At 42.4% G+C, this 21237-nt stretch overlaps 1 protein-coding gene across 5 annotated transcripts in view; it reads right to left on the bottom strand.

The window, feature by feature from the left end:
* The window catches only part of RBMS1 (RNA binding motif single stranded interacting protein 1), a 208102-nt gene that overhangs the window by 121427 nt on the left and 65438 nt on the right, over positions 1-21237 (bottom strand). Inside the window, exon 1 of one of the 5 annotated variants that reach the window (XM_090045622.1) lies at positions 16965-17166. The exons of 2 other annotated variants lie outside the window; for them this stretch is intronic. In XM_090045622.1, coding sequence (XP_089901748.1) covers positions 16965-17081 — 117 coding nt within the window. In that variant the 5' untranslated portion in view covers positions 17082-17166. Of the gene's footprint in view, positions 1-16218; positions 16834-16964; positions 17167-21237 lie in introns of those variants that run through there. 2 more of the 5 variants (XM_090045623.1, XM_090045625.1) reach the window with 2 other exon arrangements.

The following is a 21237-nucleotide window of genomic DNA, read 5'->3' as shown; positions in this document are numbered from 1 at the left end:
TTCTGTAGTAAAAATGCAGTACAGTAAAAATGCAGATGCTATATTTCATTATGGCAACAAATCAGACTACAGTGTGCCTTAGTTTTAGTAGGGTACTAGTGCATGCTCAAAGGGCAACCATCAGAGAAGTGCACTAATATCCTATTAAACACAACCTGGAGTAGCTAACTGCTGGTAAAGTTCGTTTTAGAGTTGCATTTTTTTTTTAAACTGAGAACAGTTTTGAATGGTGTTCATGTACTAGAAGAGCCTTCCACTATGAGAAGAAGAAGGAAACAAGCTATACAATTATCTTTTCTATACAGTTCCCAGATTTTAGGTGTTTTTTCCTCCTTTTCCAAGAACCTGGCCTATTTATTGTATTCACTTCCTTTCCCCAGCAGCTTTACTGACCATTCACCAGGTGTATGCTCCCTTTGCTCCTACTCAAATTATTAACAACACGCTAAGCATGCATGTATGATGAGCTGTTTCCAAAAGCAACCAGCAGCTCTTTTAAAGACAAATTAAGGAACCTGAATTTCTACTTTTCTCTATGTTTATTTAAAAACTGCCCAGCTAACCTTAACTGAAAAAAGGAAACTAAACACATTTGATTTTTTTATATTTTTAAGAATTCAAGAAATACTGGAATTAGACTGTGCATTGTCTTGTGCCTTCCCTAGTCATGGACACTGTAAACAATGGGTGTCAAATGCTAGTAAAGCACCTTCACACCCATTTAGGGCAGGTGAGACTAGACAAGGTTAAAAAAAAGACAGCAGAGACTCAATCAACAGTTCTGTACAGTTGTATTGAATTTAAAAATCTGTTATGATAAATATTTTTTATACGTGAAGAAGCTATTACATACAGCTTGCTGCCATCAAGCAAGTATCCTTGCTGTGTGGAGTGACATGGACTTAACATCAAGATAAACACATCATTCAGAAAGGTGACTTTCTTCTATAAGAAGAGACACAAATGAAATACAAGAAGCCAAATATTGTTGAAGTCAGTACACAGCACTTGCTGGGGGTTTTTTGGGGGGGGGCTTTTTGAGGGAAAGGGCTATAGGACTTGCATATGGCAGACAGCACTACAGCTTCCTCGTCATGGTGTAAGTGAACACAGTTCCATTTTCTTCAGTGGCTCACTGAGAGTTTACATAAGGTGAAAATGTGCTGCAAGGGCTTTTTGAAAATATCAGTAATATACAAAGCCCATGGACCAGAAGATACAGTATACAACATAAATACAAATTGAGAGAGAGAGAAAACAGGGAGACTAGACTTCTATTTAGAAAACCAGAAACCAATTTTGCTCTGTACAATCCTCTGATTTCTTGATTTCAGGGAATCTCATGCAATATGAATAAAGGTATGCATACATTTTTCAAAAACCCCTAAGTGACTCTGAAAAGTGAGTAAGAGCCCAAATCTTACTGAAGGACAGTACAACAGAGTTACCAATTTATGTATTGTGGCTCATTTGGCACTGGGGTAGCTATGCTGATGCCCTTAACGTAGATGCAGGGCACCAGCAGCAACAGTAAATTTAATCTTACACAGGACTAGACCACTAGTGACAAGCCACGGTAACAGTGCTATACCAGAGATCTACATTAATGCAGCAACCTCAAAGTAACTACATTGGTACTAAAACCTTCCATATAGAAAAAATATTCTTTATTGAAGTTGATATGCTACTTATTATGTCCCAAACAGGGGTCATATAAGCCTAGGAGTGAGATACACGAAAAAGCTGTGTGTGCGCATGTACAGAGGTCATAGATATTTTTAGAGAACAGAATATAATTTAAAAATTCACTTCCTAAGGGCTATGGAAATGCAGTTGGACAGCAATGAGAAAAAGCCTACTACTCTGGATTGGGTTCTCCCCCAACCCTTTCCTACTGAATAAAGAACATGCAAGTGTGGGACCAGAATCTTTATTTTTTTTTTAATTGTAGCCATTCTTGCTGGTTGATCCCCTGATGATGATACCTCTCTCGCAGAAGTCTTACTCCACAATAGCCCGTTTTCTTGAAAATAGGTGCTAAGCAGCCTTTCAGAACTTTGTATTAAAAGGAGTCAGTCACCATAAAGTCTAAAAAAATTATTTAACCTGATATTATTTCTTGTAACAATTATGATTCCTAGAACAGTAAGATATTAAGGGGGATCTTAGGCATGTCATGACATTTTCAGTTTGTTTACAATACACATCTGACATCACTCTGTGCATCAGTTCACTGAAATTCTCTCCCTTGCATAGCTATTAGATTTTCTTTTTCATGTAGGCAAATTACAGAATACAGGAAGATTTTTTTTTAAAATAGGAAAGTGTAATGCACAAAAAATGGGAGGGGAACAGAAAATATGTAATACCTGAAATAAGTTTAGATGCTCTTTTAAAAAAAAAGAAAATGTATTTGATATTACCAGTGCCCCTTTAAGTACCAGCAAGTCCCTCATATGCTCCTTATGTGCCTTTTCCAACCATCAGGTATTGTTAGAGCTGGGTGTTGGTTGTCAATGCATGTAAGCAAGATGGCTATTTATCTTCATCCATCTCCACGGGACAGTCCTGAATGGTAGGGAATGGTAACCTGTCCCACTGCATTCAAATCCAACAGCTTGTGGATCAAAAGGTAACTTTACTGTTTTCAGAAAAAAAATTAGTTTAAGGACACTAGTGTGCAAGTAACCCATCAGAAAAAGTAGGTTCCTTAAGTCAGCAAAAATCCTTCTGGCCTTATATTCAGAGCTGCTGGGTACCTCCTCCTCCTACAGACTTCAATGGAATTTGTGGCTGTTCAGCATTTATGACAATCAAGCTATTAAGTAACTAACACCTGAAACAGGAAGATATGTTAGGGCAAAGAATTAGCCAAATGGCTTAGCCTCCTTGTACTCCATTAGTAAGAATAAAAGCCATTTACTTAAATGCCAGTGGTTGGGTGTGGGGGAGGGGCAGGACCATGAATTTGGAACAGCACTTCAATTCCTCAAGACAATTTACTGGAATCATTAGAAAAATTGAAAGGATATTGCGAACTGCCACCCATTTGCACCAGCCCAAGCTTTCAAGCATTTAAAGCCCTATGGCAATATTTCCCCTCTCACGCACCAGTCTAAGCAGAAGACTATATAAAAATCCAGGACTCCACTAGTGACCTGAGTATAACATTCCTGCTGTAAATGCAACTGCAGGTAGGGTTCCCCCATAGATTTTTATTTAGCATTGGGAAAAACAACAGGCTGCCAATATCCTCACTGACAGTGATGTCAAGGAAAGCAATGAATTGTAGTTTGGCAGTGGTCTGGGGTGGTGGGTATTAGTGAGAAAAATTAGACAAGCAATCTGAGATTTGAAGATCAAGCCCGGGGATTAGAGGTGTGCTGCTGTACACACCTTAAGTCGTAAGGGCTGCTTACAGACATGGGAAAGGAACCCCAAGCAAACAGTGTTTTACTTTCAGCTCACTGCATCCACATACCAAGCGCAGCATATGTCCAGAAGAGGAACTGTGTCAGTTTGACCTGGCTCACCCAGTGTCTGTATAGTTCATGCACTTCGGCGGTGCTTTCTGACATTTATCTAATAGCCAACTGAATGAGCTGTTAGATAGAAGTGCCAAAAAGCCCCACTGAAGTGCATGAACTATACAGATACTGGGTGAGCCAGGTCAAACTGACGCGATTCCTCTTCTGGTAAAGTGCTGGGGTTTTTTTCCACATCTGTCAGCACCCAAAATGAATAATATCAATGATCTGAGCAAATTATTATCTGGTCTAGTCGAGTGTGTTTGGTACTGGGACAAGAAAGATGACTTTATGATACTGAGCCCAGGATTTTGGGATCAACCAGGGTCCAATTCAGTCTCCAGTGCAATTTGCACCCTCTTGCCAAAAGCCATAAGAGATCATTCCAGTAGCAGAGTCACTTAAGCAACCTTTCCCAGCGGAGTACCATATACCAGCAGCTGTAAAGCTGTGCTGCACAGAGGCAGCATGTAGCTGTGCTAGGGGAATTCCTAGTGGGCCAGTTAGGCCAATTTTATGGTCTCTTTGTGGTGCTAGAGCAGTGCAAATGATTTTTAGCCAAGCTTAGAATCAAGCCTGCTACAGGAAAGCAGCAAACTCAAATTTACATGCACATGCTGAATTAAATACATCACACAGATCTGGCATACATGCTTCACATACATAGCCAATTGTGCCAAATGGTTTTTATGCAACTGAACTTCAAGGGTAGTATGGGGTGCAACAATCTGTCAACACATTAATACACATGAACCCCTGCAAGTACTGCACGTAGCCATGCTGCCTAAACCAGCTATGGAGAGATCATCCCAAGTGATTTGTTTAAATAATAATAAAGTTAATTAGTAAAACTAGACAGAAAAATGATTTTATGTGGAGGTATTTTTGGCAAGAATCTGTCCTTCTTTACTGAGGGACGCTGCAGTTCTGACGTTCTCATGTCCAAATACTGTGACCACGGTGGTTAACCCAACACTACTGTCCCTGAAATCTCAAGTTTATGTAGCAATAGTGCCAGTGGCACATCCATTCTATTTAGATACTCATAATCTTCTCCCACAATTTACCATTCCTGGCCTGAACCCTCCCAGAGATACATTTTTGGAAACCATGGTGGTAATCCACTTGGCTTTTACTCTTGAACAACTAAAAATAGCTATTGACATTATTCAGAAGCCTGGAACTCCAAATAATTCAAATGGGCTCATCTGAAAACTTAAAGGTTGGTGTACACTCAGCCCAGAATGATTAATGCATGAGTAAATTTAGATCTGAAATACATTTATGAATGTTCAACAAAAGCATACCTAGCAAGTGCAGGATACTGTCCTTTAGTACATGTTTAGTACAGTTCCTCAGGGCTGGGGGGGGGGGGGAGGGAGGGGGGGGGCAGTCAGGAAGGCCAAGGCAGAGATGGGACTGGGACTAGCTTCCCGGATTAAGGACAACAAAAAGGACTTCTTTGAGGCAACTTTGCTGGACTTGTTGAAGGGCTCTTGGTTGGACTTTTTGAAGGGTTCTTGGCTGGAGTTTTCTCAGGACCCTTGGCTGCTTTCTTAAAGAAAAAGTGTCCACAGAAGTTTGGACAGATGTTCTCCAGGGAGATGGGTGACACAGCAACTTGTTAGCTGGCATGGCATCACATCAGATCAAGTGTTGTAAAATCGAAACTGACATCAGAAAGTTGAAACATGGTGTCAAATTTAGAAACACTGTAAGTGCGAAATGTTGTAACTTGAAACAGAGTCTGAGACCCTGATTCTCAATGGTATTTCACTGCCTAACTCCCACTAAAACTGGGCTAGATTCTCTTCTGCAGGACAACCTGCCCAGCATGGGATGAATAAGATGTTATAGAGTGCAACATAGCTTTCCACTTCTCAAACTTCTATGGAGAAAATCCTGATACAAGGGAGAACAGCTAAGGACTTACTTATGTCTTGGGGGCAGGGGAGGGGGCTGTGAAGGGCACCTTTGATGCCTGCCACTTAGTGTTTTGAGCAGGCTGTAAAGCAGCTGCGGCCTAATGAGGCAGTCACATGACTGCAAGAGGGCTCCTGGATTGGAGGATGGGGCTGAGCAACCCAAACCCTCAGAGCTGAGCTGGCAGTTGCTGTAGGGATGCCAGCTGGAGATCTGCTGCTCCCAGAACACCTGGAGGTCAGGGTAGGAACTATGGGGATGGAGGAGGATCCTGGTCCTGGGGAATAACCTGAAAGTACACCCTGATGGGGTTGGGTGGTGTGGTGGGGCGGCCTCTAGGAAATGCCATACCTATGCCTCCCCAGTGAAAGGCGAGGGTGTGGCACCATATAGCCTCAGCCCCCATGATCTGGTGGGTTACCCCGTAGAGGGGACAGGTGAGGAGTCCAGGCATGTCATCAGAGGCCTGAGGCCCAAGGGATGTAAGACCTAGTAGCCCCAGTGAGGGGGCGGTATAGCGGCCCCAGGAGGCCACGTAGAGTAGGATCCACATGAAGGACCCAAAGGCATTGGCTGGCCTAAGTAGTTTGATTGAGTGAGCCCAGGAGGGGCTGGAGGAACTATGTGGTACAACCTGAGAAAGCAGACCCATATGGCAGAGTGAGGGCAACTGGCTTGAAAACCTAGCCATAAAAACCTTGACTGGGCCATGCTGAGGTGAGGACCAAAATGCCCATTGAGAGAGGTGGCCAGGGACTAGAAGCCTGGAGTCCCGACTGGCCTAGAAGTGAGGCCAAATGTCTCAGAGGGGGCCACTGCCATGAAGGAAAAGGGCTTAGGGAGTTTTGCAGCCCAGAATGAGGGCAGGGGTTAAACCACCTGAGTAGAAGGGATCCAGATAGGTCTGAACATGAGGCAGGCATAGAGTAGAGCCCAGTGTGGGACTGGAGCCATGCAGCGATGCCATCTGTAAGGCATAGAACATAGGATAGGCACTGTATGGAGCCATGTATTACACCCTTACCTTTGGGCATTAAATGGGCAGCATCCCACCTACAAACAACTACTGCAAAGTTGCATATAAGGTGAGGCAGGTGAGCAGACTGCCCTAGACAAGTGGGTGAGCCAAAGATGGGACCGGCCTCAGGACGGCCCCCTAGTATAGGGGGTAATGAATTTAAGATGGCTGACCAATAATTAGATTCTATACATAGAGAATTATAGGAAAATTTATAAACCTTCTATGAATAGAATCAAGTTATTGGGAGGGGGGTCCATCTGAAATTCAGGGTAGTCTTGGATTTGGGTAAATATTGTAGTTACAGCTAAAGAGGACATTTTATTCTAAATTATTAATTTGATTGATGCAAAACTTCCTAGAAAATTTACAACAAGTGAAAAAATTAGAAGTAAGATCACAACCAAGGTCAAGAACCTCAAAGCAGTAGACTCCATAGTAATTCTGCACACTTCTTAATGAATTTGTCCAGTGCCCAGATGGCTCCTGCAAGGACCCAAACACTAAACTCTTTGTGAGCCAATGACATTAAGAACTCTTCAGAACAGGAGGTTTGTATTCAGAGCTGCTTTTCACAAGGCCAAGATTTCAAAGCTTGTATCACTTGGAATAATATGATGTTTTTTCCATAGAAGATTAAAACAACCATAATCTTACAGAAGCTAAAATAGCAAACTGCTAAATACCTGTAGCAGCTTCCAGAGTTTTGGAGGAAGACAAATTAAGAGACAATGCTTTCTTTTAATGCCATATTATACTTTGCTGTCAACAATCACTTCCAAAATTTGAAATAAAGATATTACACAGTGAATGATGTCTCTACATTCCATTCTCAGAACCTTTTATCATGCCTTAATTCTTTAATAATGGTAAATTTTCTCCTTCTGAATATTTTGCCCAATTTTGGGAACACCTATTGAAACAGTTTGTCAAGAATGGATAAAGCAAAAAATACGGGAAGATAAATGTCTAATACACACACTATAAAAACAGATTTAACATGTCAGGTAAGTCTTTCTGCTGGATAATATCCAGAACTACACTTTGAGAATTTGAAGAAAAGCCAAAAGAATAGCACTGTTCCAAAATTTAGCAGCTAAGTAGCCTTTATCATCTAGCTATCGGACTCCACAAAACCCCCCCACAGAAGTAGTTTTAAATGAGCAGGTAAGACAAAGAGCCACATATGCAAGTAGATGAGATTAAATATACTGATCTTTAAAAACAGGCTCATTACCATTTCTAATCTTTTTAAAATGTTCTAATATCTAGCCAATAAACCAAAGTGGAGGAGCACAATAATTTTTCAAGGGCCAGGATTCAAGGGTCACAGATCCTTTCTTTACCTGGGTAAGCATTTACTTAGGTGAGTAGTACTGAAAATGAAGGAACTACTTAAAAAATTAACACTCACCAGGAATACAGGTTTTCTGTTTGCTACAGAAAAAACACAGATTTGTCCCTTTAAAGAAGAAAAAGGCGGGAAAACTGCAGGTTTCCCCTTGCAGGCTGGCAGAGTTCCAGCCTGTAAGTGGTCTGCTTGGGGCTGAGGGGAGCAGGAGAAGGACGATCAGGGCAGGGGCACCGTGTGCACGTATGCACATGCATGTGACTGGCAAAGCAGCACCAGACAACGTGGTGAATAGCTAGCTGAAGGTAAGTCTACAGGTGGGGGGGAGGGGCACAGACAATGTGTGGGTGGGCACAACTTGCAGGAGGATTGAGGCAGTGACTTGTGCTGAGCCTACACAGTGAGGAATGGAGTGGGGCAGTGTGTGGTGCTGGGGGCTAAAATGTGCGGTCATGGGGCCTGGCCAGGAAGTAGGACAGAGCCATGGGCAGCTTGGGGCCGAGGAGGGGGGCAGTTCCCTGCCACTGTGTGCACCACCAGAAAAGGGCCGAGTGCAGAGGCTTCAGGTCAGGCACCTCCCTGCCCCACACGCCCCCCTTGCACCCCACACTCTTTAGCCTTGGGGTGGCTGGTGGGGGGCAGTGGACTACAGGTTAGGAATGAAGGGTACCCCCAGCTCACTGCCTCCTCTCCTTCACCCCTGCCTGAACTGAAGCAAGTCCCTGCCTTGAGGTGCTGTGACCCTGTGAGCCCCCACCCTGGGGCTATGGGTAGTTGTCCTTGCTGCCCACCTTTAAGGCCGGGCAGGGTAGAGGGGTGTGGGTCACCCAGGAAGGGGTGGGGGTGTGTGGCTTTCTAAGTGAGGGGCACTGGCATCAGGACTGCTCAGCACCACAAAGAAGCAGTAGGGAAGAGGTTGGGACAGGACCTGCATCCTAGAGAGTGAAGGGGGCAGGGGGCGCTCAGATTTTCCATGTTAAAAAACCAACCAAACAAAAATTTAATGCCAAAATATATAGGTATTTAGAATATATTTTATTATAATGATTGAGGCACTGGTAGGCTTCTAAATTGCTTTAAAATTGTAAAATGCATCAATAAAAAGCATTGTGTTCAACCGATACCCATACATATAGTGGTGATTCACTTTAATGATAGAAAAATGTGGATTTTGTTTGTTTTTTAAATTAAAAACCAAAACCCTAAAATGCTTTTAAAATCAGAGAATATTGGATTTTTTAACAGAGAAAACCAGGATTCCTGGTGCTCAATGATATGATTAGGAGTTTCACATTTTGACCCTACGTTTTCAAAACTGTAAGAATATATTTCAAATGGCCTAATTCTGAAAAGGGATTGTAGTCCCACTCAAATCAGATGAAGCATAAGATGCTCAGTTTCTTGCTGAAGACTACCCATATTGAGCAGTCAATTTCCTATTAAACAGAAATTTGTAGGGAACTTTAACAAACCCCTTATAGGGACTTGTGATTAGTCTATAATGCTGCATGTTTCTCTCATGATATACACATTAAAGAATTATTAGCTTTTTGATTGATTTTAAGTGTGCACATATAAGAAAATATCTATACTACATTACAAGAATATTCAATATCTGTGTATCAGTTCAAATAATGAAGGTACTAGGTTCACCATGGGTCACTTGAGTTCACATATGAACTCTGTATTTTACTCTACAGACATTGTTTAAAAAAGAAAAGAAAAAAAAATCAAACATGGCACAGGTATCTTGGGCATCTCAAAGAATTAAATGCCAAGATTTTTACAGCACAGTATAGTGATTCTCAAGCAGGGTGTTACAAACAATTCACAACAGCATCCCAAAATTCCAAATAGGAACCTGAAGTGTTAAAATCATTCTGACCTGCTGTGGTTTTTCTGAGTTCTCTGTAACAGAAGAGTTGCTTTATTATTATTTATTGTAGTAAAAAAACAAGCAAAAACTAAGAGCTGGTATTTTCTGAGGGGTGCCTCAAACCTGAAAGTGTTGTGAATCACTGTTATAGTACCACACGACAACATACCTAAGTTGCAATTAATCTATAGCCATGTTTCTATCTTCTTCCTGAAAGGAACCATTTGGGAAGGGAAATTCATATGGGGGGAATACAGAAGTGAAGAAAGCTTAGGAAAAATCCAACTATCCTTAAGTCTAGACTGGTGATTCTCCACTAGGCTGATATGGGACCCTGGGGTATCTTGAGATCCTTTCAGGGGTGCCACAGGGTGTCACACAATGTTAGCAGTTAAGGGTGCAAATGCAAATCAGAAAATAAGCGCAGAGATTTCAAATAGGAATCCATAGTTCTAAATGCCATTTTGACCTGTTGTATTTTTTACTATGAAAAAATAAAAAAGAGCAATTTTGTTTTGCAAAATACAAGTGAAAATGAAGACCAGGCATTTTCCAAGGGGTTCGTTGAGACTAAAAAGTTTAAAAGCCACTGGTTTAGATATTGAAATACATTAAGTTCTACTATGTCATAAGTGCCCTTGCCAAGGGAGGGAAAAAAGATCTGGAAAGATAAGTTAAGAAAATTTGAAAAAGTTGACTATAACTGAATGAATGAAATAATTTTGGAGCACTAATATTAACACAATATACTGCAGATATTAAAACCTGCCTACTACTTTCCTATTCTTTGGCTAGGAAAAATTGTCCCCAGTCCAAGATTAAACAGACCACCACATGATTTGGTTTGTATTGGGAAAAGCTAAAAAAACCCTTCAGAAATGCAGTAGCAATTACACAAACCGAAAAATCATACTATGCAATTCTTTTTGGCATTTAGGATTTTTCTACCTTTTGAACACACAAAATAGACCTCAGTTATACAGAATTCTCAGACCATTATGACTGCGTGAGCAACTATTTTTTTTTTCTGGGGGGGTGGGGAGAAACAATGAATACAGGAACAAAATATGTATGTAATCATCATAAATTTGTTTACAAACAAATAACTACAATAGTAGTTTTTCTTCTGAAGAGGCTACAGATTTGGTGCAACACTAGTACACTGTTACAATGTTTGGCAGAAAGGAAATAACAAAAATCAATTCTTAAATGCATTTCCACCTCTTTTTTAAATAGACAGAAGACCCCAAAGCATTCTAAAAATATTTACCAATTAACTTTACGTTAAGATTAAGGCCCAGTCTAAATACAGAGTTGTGCCTGACTAAAAAGTGAATTGTTACCTCAAATTATTCAGAAGTAGAAACTCCTACGGTCAAGATCTCTAACAGAATTAAACCTAGTTCAGCTTTGACTATGTTAAGCCAACTGATTTAAACTTCCCTTTCAAACAGATTAAGCTTCCCTTGCATTAAAGGTGTCCACTGAGTGTTTGCATTGTTTTAACTAGACTACTAAGTAACATGGTTAATCTGCCAACTGTGCTTAAATTGGCCACCTACATTGGAGTAAAAGTGCTGCTGGCTTTATGTTTTCTGCTTAGCTAATGCATTGTCGTCCCCCCTCCCCCCAACTCTTGATTTGTAACTCGTGCCTTCCTCTTCCTGTTGCATCAGGAAACTGCAAATACAGTGGCTTCTGCAGACTGCTGTCATAGTTATCACAGCGCACTGCAATTCTGGAATTTATGCAAAATATGTGACAATTATTTCAACAAGGTTTTTGACTGAAAAACACTGAAATTCTGTTAGCTTTCTAGAAACTGTTTTCTAACAATTCATCACAGATCTAAACATTCTCCAAAAAACAAACTTTTCTTTAGTCTTTAACTTGACAAAACAAAACATTACACATTTCCCCTAAGGGAGCTCTCTTTAGAAAACAGATAGCCAAAAAACATACGTCAGATGTTGAAAGCAGAGGGTTCTAAGGAGAAGATAATACTGATGTCTTAGTCTCCCCTGCATTTTTCTCTTATCCTGCCTCACAGAATAAATATAAACTAATTTCAATCAAGACTTTAAAGCTAAGAAAAATGCAATCAATCATACAAAATAGATGCAAACTATCCCTTTTGTTAACCACTGGGAGAAGATGCATTTTAAACCACCTTCCAGGGTTTTATTTACTTGACTCCAGTACTATGCTGAGTTTTATAAACCATGTCAAACCCTTGGCAAATCTTTTCCCCTACCCACCCACAGGGTAATCCTAGTTTACAGTTTACTAAACCTTCTGAAATGTGGTAAGTCAAGCATTCTTTACAGCTGAAAGTTTCAAAGAAGTAACAGCAGATGTTCAAGACAAATGCATTGCTGCTTTTCCCTTATGAGCAACACCACAGCAAAGAAATATTTGCTTGAACAATGAAACATTCAAACAGACAAAAGGAATCATCCAGCAACCTGTTAGAAATCTTGCCCAGCACTTCAAATTCTTCAAAATACAGATGAGATAGCATCATGTCTTGATTGATTAAGGTGCTTTCTTTCATTCAAGTTTGCATAGCACTATGTTTATAGAAACCTACTAACTGAGTACTTTTAATTTCTCAGGTATAAGTAATATAGAAACTGATCTTCATTATGGATTTCTCTGTGTTGATGCCCACTAGAAAAAATGAGTTTGATTGAGGTCTTTAACATCTAATATGCTTTATATGCAACAGGTCAATGTTAAATGCTAGATAATACAATTTTTACAGGTCTAATGACAACTACAAGACAACAGAGTAACAATTATGAACCAGAAATATATTTAGTCTTATTCTCCCATCTCAACCTCTTACCCCTATACACAGAAAACCTTAGTGTAAAAGTTGTTTATCCTCAGATACTGCCATTGAATTGTATGCTTTAACTTAAAACTATGCAAACTGGTTATACCTGAACTTGCAAATGTAATGAGGTCATTTGGCTTATGACTACAACAAACCTGAAGCAAATGAAAAAATCATACAGAGCTATGTAATGCTAAGTGGGACTTGAGGTACAGTTTCTAATCCTTTCAACCCATAACCTTGACAGTACAACAGTTCACATTTTCAACCTGAAATATGCATTCCCCCCATTTAAACATCATCTAGATGCCAGCTTAATCTCTAAACTTTAACAAACCCAATCTATGAGACAAACCACAGTGAACAGAGCTGCAAGAAAGGATTAATCAACGGCTTTGTATGCCAGTCCCTAAACACAGCTAAATCAGTGTTAAATTCCTCAGTGAAACTACACCCAGTTAATCTGCTTGAATGCGGCAAACTATGTAAATCTACTCATACTGGTGAGATAAACATTACACTGATCAAAATGTAACAACATGCAACAAAAAAGAGTTATTGGGCAAAACTGTTAAAATAAAACCACACACACTTTAATTTTTTAAACAAAGATTAGACCCAGATCCAACATCTAATATAAAAAGTTTCCTCCTCCTTGCTCAGAGAAATCCGAGATGTGAGAAACACCAATGAACAGTGATTTGATTCCTGATCAAATGTGTGTACAATAGCTCCACAGATCCATGAAATGGATGGAGAGGAGGTGGCCCAATTTTTCACTCTAAATCCATTAACTTCAGGAGTTCATTCCAATTTACACTGCCATAAGCATATGTGGATTTTGGGGGTTTTGTTATTTTTGGGGGGTGGTGGTATTGAAATCAGACTCTGTTTAAGCTGGAGGCAATTGTTTAGGAAAGATTTTATATATATATTTAGAGGCTATGCTGAAGCAGGGTAGAAAAGGTTACCCAGTATAAAGCTTCTTCACAATAAACAAAGTAGCCCTTTGTTTTTAAAAGTAAAATATCACTCTGTATTTAGCAATTTTCATCTGGGACAAAAGCATGACAGATGGACTGACTACCAAAACATGAATCTCAACTGCAACAGGGACAGGCTGAACGATATGGACAACAGACAACCAAAATTGAATCTACATTTCTTCTTGTGCCAAGGTTACATTAACTGCTGCAATACTACTTACATCAGCAGATTCTAACTTTACCATGAGCCCAACAGGAGTACTTTTAATATGCTCTTGTGGGTCTGCGACGCAGGAAAACATTAAACATAGCAGTTCAGAGACTGTAGCTTGAAGCTCACCTACCATGCTAGAATAGAGGAAAATATTAAGCACCACCTATCTCTGTCTGACCTGAAATTAAAGTGTCTGAATGGCTGATACATGGCTGAGCTACACACTGAAATAGATGAAACAGCTAATAAGCATAATAATATAATCAACAATTTCTTGTAAAAATAACCAGTTATTTCCAGTTACTGTTGAATGGATGAAACACTGGGTCCGTGAAAACCAATTCCGTGTCACTGAATCAGAGTATTCTCATTGTCAATTGCCAAAACTATCACAATCTGGCACCAAGCTACCAGGCCTTACTATTAGTTCCCCAAAACAGATGGGAGAAGATTTTATTAAATCCTGTATCATCTGAATACAGCTTATAACATTACAAATAAAAGATACACCAACTACCCAATATGATTTTTACTGTTTAAAACTACTTCTCTGGTTCATTTACTGTACAGTCTCCATTAGAAGAAATAAAACTATTTTAAAACTAAAATATGTGTTCACTCATGTAATACTCTGAAAATGGGCTAAATGTAGTGGAGTATCTATAACTTTACACCAGGCTACAAGTTAGCTATCTAATTTATATCAAAGATTAAGCTCATAATATATTGCAGTATTTTATATCAACTCATCTATCCAGGTAGCATCCAAGTGACAGAGGGATAACAAGCTGTTCTTTGGCTGACTTCAGCCTATTTCCAATGAAGTCAACATGAGTTTTACATAACTTCAATGGGGAAAGGCTCAGCTTCCCTCTCCTTATGTAGGAAGTGTTTTGAGTGGAGAATGGTGAAACACTAACAAAAGAAACCTTTGGTACCCAGGGTCTTAGGACCACATAATACCCACACATTCATTTCTTTCTCTGCCTATTGAAAAAAGGGTCTGTTTGTTTTTCTGATTCAGTCAGCTCTTTTAGCTCTTTGAATCTAAGGAGTGCACTGTGAAAAGGAGAACATCTTATCAGCATGCTCCAGACCAGCAGGCTAACTCACATCCATATGCTAAACATACAGCCCTTTCCAGTAAAAGACCTTGCCCTCAAAGCTTTCCTCTCCATTTCATTGCTAACACCCTGTAGTGCACTAACAAACAAATGAAGGCACTAGACCCTAAAGGTGCCTTAACTAACAATTCTTTCAGGTAACGGTAAGAAAACAGTATCTAATAAATTGGCTCCTTACAAAATAAATGGAAACAGCATACAAGATGCAGCCTAGGTGTATCAAAGGTATTTACTATAATACAAACCAAAACTCACACATGTACTACAATGTTTTATTTACTACAAATGTAAAATGCAGCAAAACCCACACTGCTGTGTACCAGCTGTAGAGAGCTGCTGTGATTGCTTTTGTAATACTATGATTTAATGTACGGCTATTTATATAAAAGAGGTGTGTGTGTTGGGGGGGGGGAGGGAAGAAATCAGGAACAAGTTTTCAAAGCTTTTGCTTCAACGCCAAAAAAGATAACAAACCACAACCTCCGGTGCTGCACAGGCAAACGCCAATCATTCGTATAGTCACCAACTAGAGAAACGCACCTAAGTCTGCACTAGTGAAAATAAAAGCAACAATAAGAGACTTGTATGAAAAGCCTGTAGGAAAATCACTGTGCCCTGATCTGTCTGCAGCTGATTCTCACGCCACACACAAAGGCAGGATTTCTCCGGAATCGTTATTGAGAGAAGTTAATGGCCTGATTTCGATTGCTGTGGGTAGCAGGCCTGGAAGGGTTTGTTTATTTTTATCCCCCAAGACGACTGCAGTGGGATCTGGCTCGGTTCGGGTGCTCTCAGCCAGGCTTCTTGCCAGCACCTCTGGCGTTTAACCTTCCCGGTGCAACCACTGAGGGCAGCGTCTCCGGCCGAGCTTCGCCAACCGCGGCCCACGCCCGGCCCGGCCCAGCCCCTGCACGTCTGTGCGGTCCCAGGGGAAGCGGCTGCTGGCGCCGCGTGTCAGACCCGCTCGCTTCACGGGGCGGACGCAGCTCGGCTCCGAGCAGCTCACAGGACAGGACTGACTGCCCTTGCGCGGGCAGAGGGGCGTGGGTGGGCGGGGCTCCCAACGGCGCGTGTGCGCGTCCCGTGTGCGCGCAAATACGTGTGTGCGCCCCCCACCACCCCGTTTCACTACAAGCGAAAACGCCCAGCCCCGAGTTTCGGTTTCCAGCCGATGTTGTAACCTCCCCGCCCCGCCCGGACCTTTTTAGAACTTGTTGGCGAGCTCCACACGGACGCCCCCGCCCGGCCGTGAAACCCGGGCCGGGCGGAGGGCAGCTATGGCACAGTCCCGCGGCCTCAGATGATCCGCAGCAGCCCTGGCCCCCCCGCGCCTCCGACGGGGGAGACGCGCCGCCCTTACCTGCTTCCTGCAGGGCGCCCGGCTGCCGCCCGCGGGGCTGCTGCTACTACTGCTGCTGGGGAAGATCATGGCCCGGCCCCGGCCCCGGCCCCGGCCCCCCCTCGGGCTGGGCAGCAACTTTTGTGGCAACTTGGCCGGGCGGCGGCGCGAGCTGGCTCCTCTCGCCGCTCCCTCCCTCCCCGCTTGCTGCTTCCCTCCCGCCCCGGCTGGGCTGGGCACCCTCTCCGGGCCGGCGCGACGCCGCGGGGGGGGGGGCGGGCTCCGGGGCAGCGCCTACAGCGGCAGCCGCAGCCAAGCCGGGGGGAGCATGGAGACGGCGGCGGCGTTGGAGGAGACTTCCCCAGCGGCAGCGGAGCCGATCCCTCCTCCCGGCGGCCTCAACCACCGCCCAGGCAGAGAGCGAGCGCGGGGCCGGGGGAGGCGACTCTGAGCAGGCACCGCACCCGCCGCCCGCCCCCGCGCTGCGCCGGGGGCCGCCGCGTCCCGCCCTGGCTGCGCGGCGGCGCGAGGGGGAGCCCGGCCGCGCCCCTCCGCGCGGGGCCCCACCGAGCCGCTGCCGCCGGCCGCCCCCGTCCCCGCGCCGCACAATGGTTGCTCCTGCCCCGCATGCCGCACATTCCTCGGCGCGGCCGGCTCCAGCCCTGCGCCCCTCCCGCCGCCGCCACCACCGCCGCCGCCGCCCTCCTCCGCCTCCGCCCCACCTGGGGCAGGGCAGGGCAGGGCAGGGCAGCGAGGGGGTGTCTCACCCTCTGCTCCGCCGAGCCGGCTGCCAAGCGCCTCCCTCCTCGCCGCGGCTCGCGGGGCTCCCGCCCGAGCCCGGCCCGGCGCGGCAGCAGGGAAGGCCAGCTCCGCCGCTCGGGCATCGCTCCTGGAGCGCGCCAGGCCTCCCTCGCGCACAGGCGCGTGGCAGGAGGGGGCTGCCGCGCCCCTGGGACGAGGCCTGCAGGGAGCTTTTTTAGCGAAGCCCTTAGTCCCAGCCCGAGTTTGTTTGTTTTTGTTTAGAGAAGGGGAGGGTCCTTGAGGGAGGTGAAAAGCATCAGTCGAAGTCTCCACCACTTGCCTGAAAACAACCCTACTTTGGGAGAGAATCCCACTTTCCCCTGAACTTCAGACTCCGGCAGTTACTAGAAAATGATATTGCTGGGAGAGGGAGGCAAGCCTTGGTTGCATGACAGCCCTCAATGCTTATGAGTGGCAATCTAGTCTTTTTTATTTTTAAGCCTATCAATTATATTTTATTCCAGCCCTCAGAGTTTCCTAGCAGTGGAGCAGCAACTTCCAATGAGGACACCTAGGTTAAAGGATCCCTCTAATATTTCCTATTCCCTTCGAGAGAGACCGGAATCCACCAGCAGGGCAAGGGACAGCTGGAACAAACAGCGAATTTCCACTTGGTTCACCACTGAAACATTCATACCAATGCAGTTATACCCTGCTGTTTGCTGCCTGTGGGAATTTGGGAAGTGTTCACCCCTCACACTACTGTAAAGAGTAACTCTCATTTGTAAGAGGGATGTAGTTGTGATGTTCCAGAAATTATGCAAGAGGTGAGGATTTCTTAGGGTGATAGCTTTTAGTGGAGCACCTGTGTAGGTGGGATAAATTTAGACTAATTTTCCAACTTTATCCAGACTACATAGTTGGTACAATAAAAGGCATCCCCCTAAGAGATCCTTGCCTCTACAGTAAAACAGTCACTAAACATTTTGATGCCCAAGTGTTTTACTCCCCTGATGCTAGTACAGTCAACACCAAAAAAGCATTACTACTTCGTAGGATGGTTATCTGCATAATGCTATTTTTTTTTAAAAAAAAAGCAAAATGATCTTAAAAGGGAACTCATTCATTTTCATTAAGATTTAACTCTCAATGTTTGTCTAGAAGAAGTCAGAGACAGTTACCCAGGGGCATATGCAACCCTATTTCATCACACTATGGCTAGGAACAGATGTTGCATTTGTCCCTAGACAAGTTGTCTGTGTTTGTTCTGGAACAGAAATACCCCAGGATTGACACATACACACCATACTTCTAAACAGCATTTAGTCAGCATCTGAATGCGTTGCTGCTTTTCTGCTGCTGATTTAATGATACAATCGCAGGATAACCCTTCAGAAGCATTTTACAATGTTTTTGAATCAGCTGTTAGTACTACTTATCCTGTTAACTGTTTTTTAGGATTTATCCTGGGACAACAGACACGGACATCTGAAAGATGGCACTTTGACACAGGATAAATGGTTTATCCTGAAATAAATGCAACTTGTATGCAATGTCTCAAATTTGTATTTCCAATGAAAAAGAACTGCACAATATTTGCAACATAATCTTCCAACCATCAAAGCCTTTTTAATTCCTTTATATCTACAACAGACTTTTGGGGGGTAGGAGAGATATGGAAGACATCTTTTTCCCCCAGACGAGAGAAATTTTAAAGAATTTGAGTAGTCTCCTGCTGCCCTCCCCACGTCCAATACAACTAGAATTTGAAAGGGTATAAGTATTCTATACTCTATTTCAGGGATTGTTAAAGCACTAATCACCGTGTACCAAGACACAGAAATTAAAGAAAATTCCAAAAAGGAAACTAAACAGAAGAATCCATCTGCACTTCTTTCTATAGGTTTCTACTTAGAGGATGTGCATTGCCCTCTCTTGGGTTTGGCACATGACATGATTTTCATGGATGCCACATGCTGTTTCATATACAGAAAAATACAGATATCCTGTAGAAACCTAAACAAAAAAAAAATAAATAAATCACTCAACCAATATTTACTTATTATTTAAAGGACATATACCATGACATTTTCAGTTGAGAACGTGATGATGTTCTGGCCAAAGTGGTGAGCTGCCTATCGAAATTCTCCCTGAACTTCCAAATGGCTACAGTAATCTTCCTCAGCTTTTCCAATACGTGAAATAACTTGACTATGCAATTAAATAGCTGCTCTGTTCTAACCCCAGAAGTGACTGTGGCAGCTGGTGGGTAAAGTGATTTGTGTGTATATTCCTCTGCGTGAGAGAGAATATTTATAAAGCTCGACATTATTCCCTGAGGTTTTCTGTATCCATTGGGAGGAAAGGTGATACATAAATTTAAGATTTTGCTAAGTACTTTCCCCACATCTTTTCTAAGATAAAAGGATCATGGCTAGCTTGTAAATAAGGTCTTCAGTCTTACCCTGTGAAGATAGCCAAATGGAAACAGCAAGTCTTTGAAATATATACAGAAGAGGTAATTTAAAACACATTATAAAGGAAATTAATATTAACTGTATTATAACAGGTGTGAACATACCCAGTAGTAGGCAGACACCATTCTGGTTAAAGTTATAAATAAGCATTTTACAATGCTTAAGCAATTCAGGTTGGTTTTTTTGTTTGTTTTCTTTTGGGGGGGGCACTGGTAACTACTGGATTCTAATGGTATCTGGGTTAATTGTCTGTATAGATTAGGTTGACAGATTCTTTAATTAACTGCAGCTGCTTAGTTAGAAAGCAGGAATGCTTGGATAATACAGCCAGTTGTACTTTGTAAGTAAATGCTGTTGCTTTGTATGTTTTTTGTCCTAAAGAGATCACAAAGGTGGATCTGCAGACATTGAGTTAGTAGAACAAATGAGTATCAGAAGACCAAGACAGCAACTGAAGCCTTTAAAGAATCTGCAGAAAAACTGGAAATGTACATGTAACCACCATCCATTTCAGTAAAGAATAGATTGGTAAAGTTAAGTCATTACTCTGTACACAGTTCTACATATAAAAATTACAGTATCTGGATTCAGAGCAAATCCATGGTTTCTTATTCACATAAAACTCAAGGATTTCTGCTGTAACTCTCCCTCAGGGGCATTAAGCAGCATTCTGGTGCAACCTGGTATTCTGCTTTAGATGGGCAACTTTAATTTCCACAAGAAACCTAGGCCAGATGCACCATATTGCTGCATCTGTCAGATCCCTTACCATGTCCCTTCATAAGTCAGTGCCATCCAGTTTGTGACAGGACGGTTATGAACACTTTAATACTTCCCTCCAGATCTTTCCACTCCTAGTGCTTGTCCACCTGGATCTGCTTAATTTTCTGAACATGGCCTACTGAATGAAAGAATAAATTATGTAACCAGGCCTGAAGTTAGTGTTGTCCCAAATACATTTTTCTTGCAATTTAATCAACTTTACAGTACTAAAAGTGGTGGAAAGGGCATGCTAACACCAAGGAACACTCATAGCCAGTTTATCATGCAGAGTAAATATTATTCAGAATCTGACACAATATAGGGTATGCAGATTGGCGAGTCTCAGAATCATGGGTAAGAAACATTTTAAAACACTTGCAATTTAGAAAACAGATTACCGATTTTGGGATCAACACTTCTGGTTGTTGAACACTTCTTGGATCAGTATTGACACTGAGAAATAAGGATGCTATCTACGCACTGCGCCGAATCAGACTTTAATTTTAGTACTTAATTGATCTATTAAAGGAGGTGGTCGGTCTTCTGTAGTCACTTTCAATGGTCTTCTGTAACAAAACTGTTCAAAACTGACCTCACCCACTCATCCCCTTTTTAAACAAGTCCTTCCTTCATTTTGAATCTCCCATTTTCTCATCTCCAGTTATCCACTCTGCTTTATCCCTGCAGCTGTTTACAAATAAAGATCAATCTTTTATTAATACTGCCCCCAGTGGAATGCTCTACCTCTGGCCACTGGGTTGGTTCCTCTCTTAAAATGACTCCCTCAAATCTTCCTTTTAGTTTGTGACCGATTCCTCCTGTGCCTTCTGAAATACTGGATGAAGGGGATTTTAGAAAAGCAAAGTGCAACTTAACTGTTCCAGTGTTATTATTGGTGCAAAGAATGTGAAAGTACAGAATGATATGGTCTCTTTTTGATACTTTACCAGTATTTTGTAATATTTTGAAAAAAAATGTTATTCTTTGAAAGACATGATTGAGACATTACTTCATGAAAGCATTATCAGTGTCAAAACAAATGCCGCTTTGCTAATCATAT

Source organism: Crocodylus siamensis, chromosome 4, assembly GCF_052110815.1.
Source record: "Crocodylus siamensis isolate JL-2025a chromosome 4, ASM5211081v1, whole genome shotgun sequence".
Taxonomy (NCBI): Eukaryota; Metazoa; Chordata; order Crocodylia; family Crocodylidae; genus Crocodylus; species Crocodylus siamensis.
This window is presented reverse-complemented; position numbering and strand designations above follow the sequence as displayed.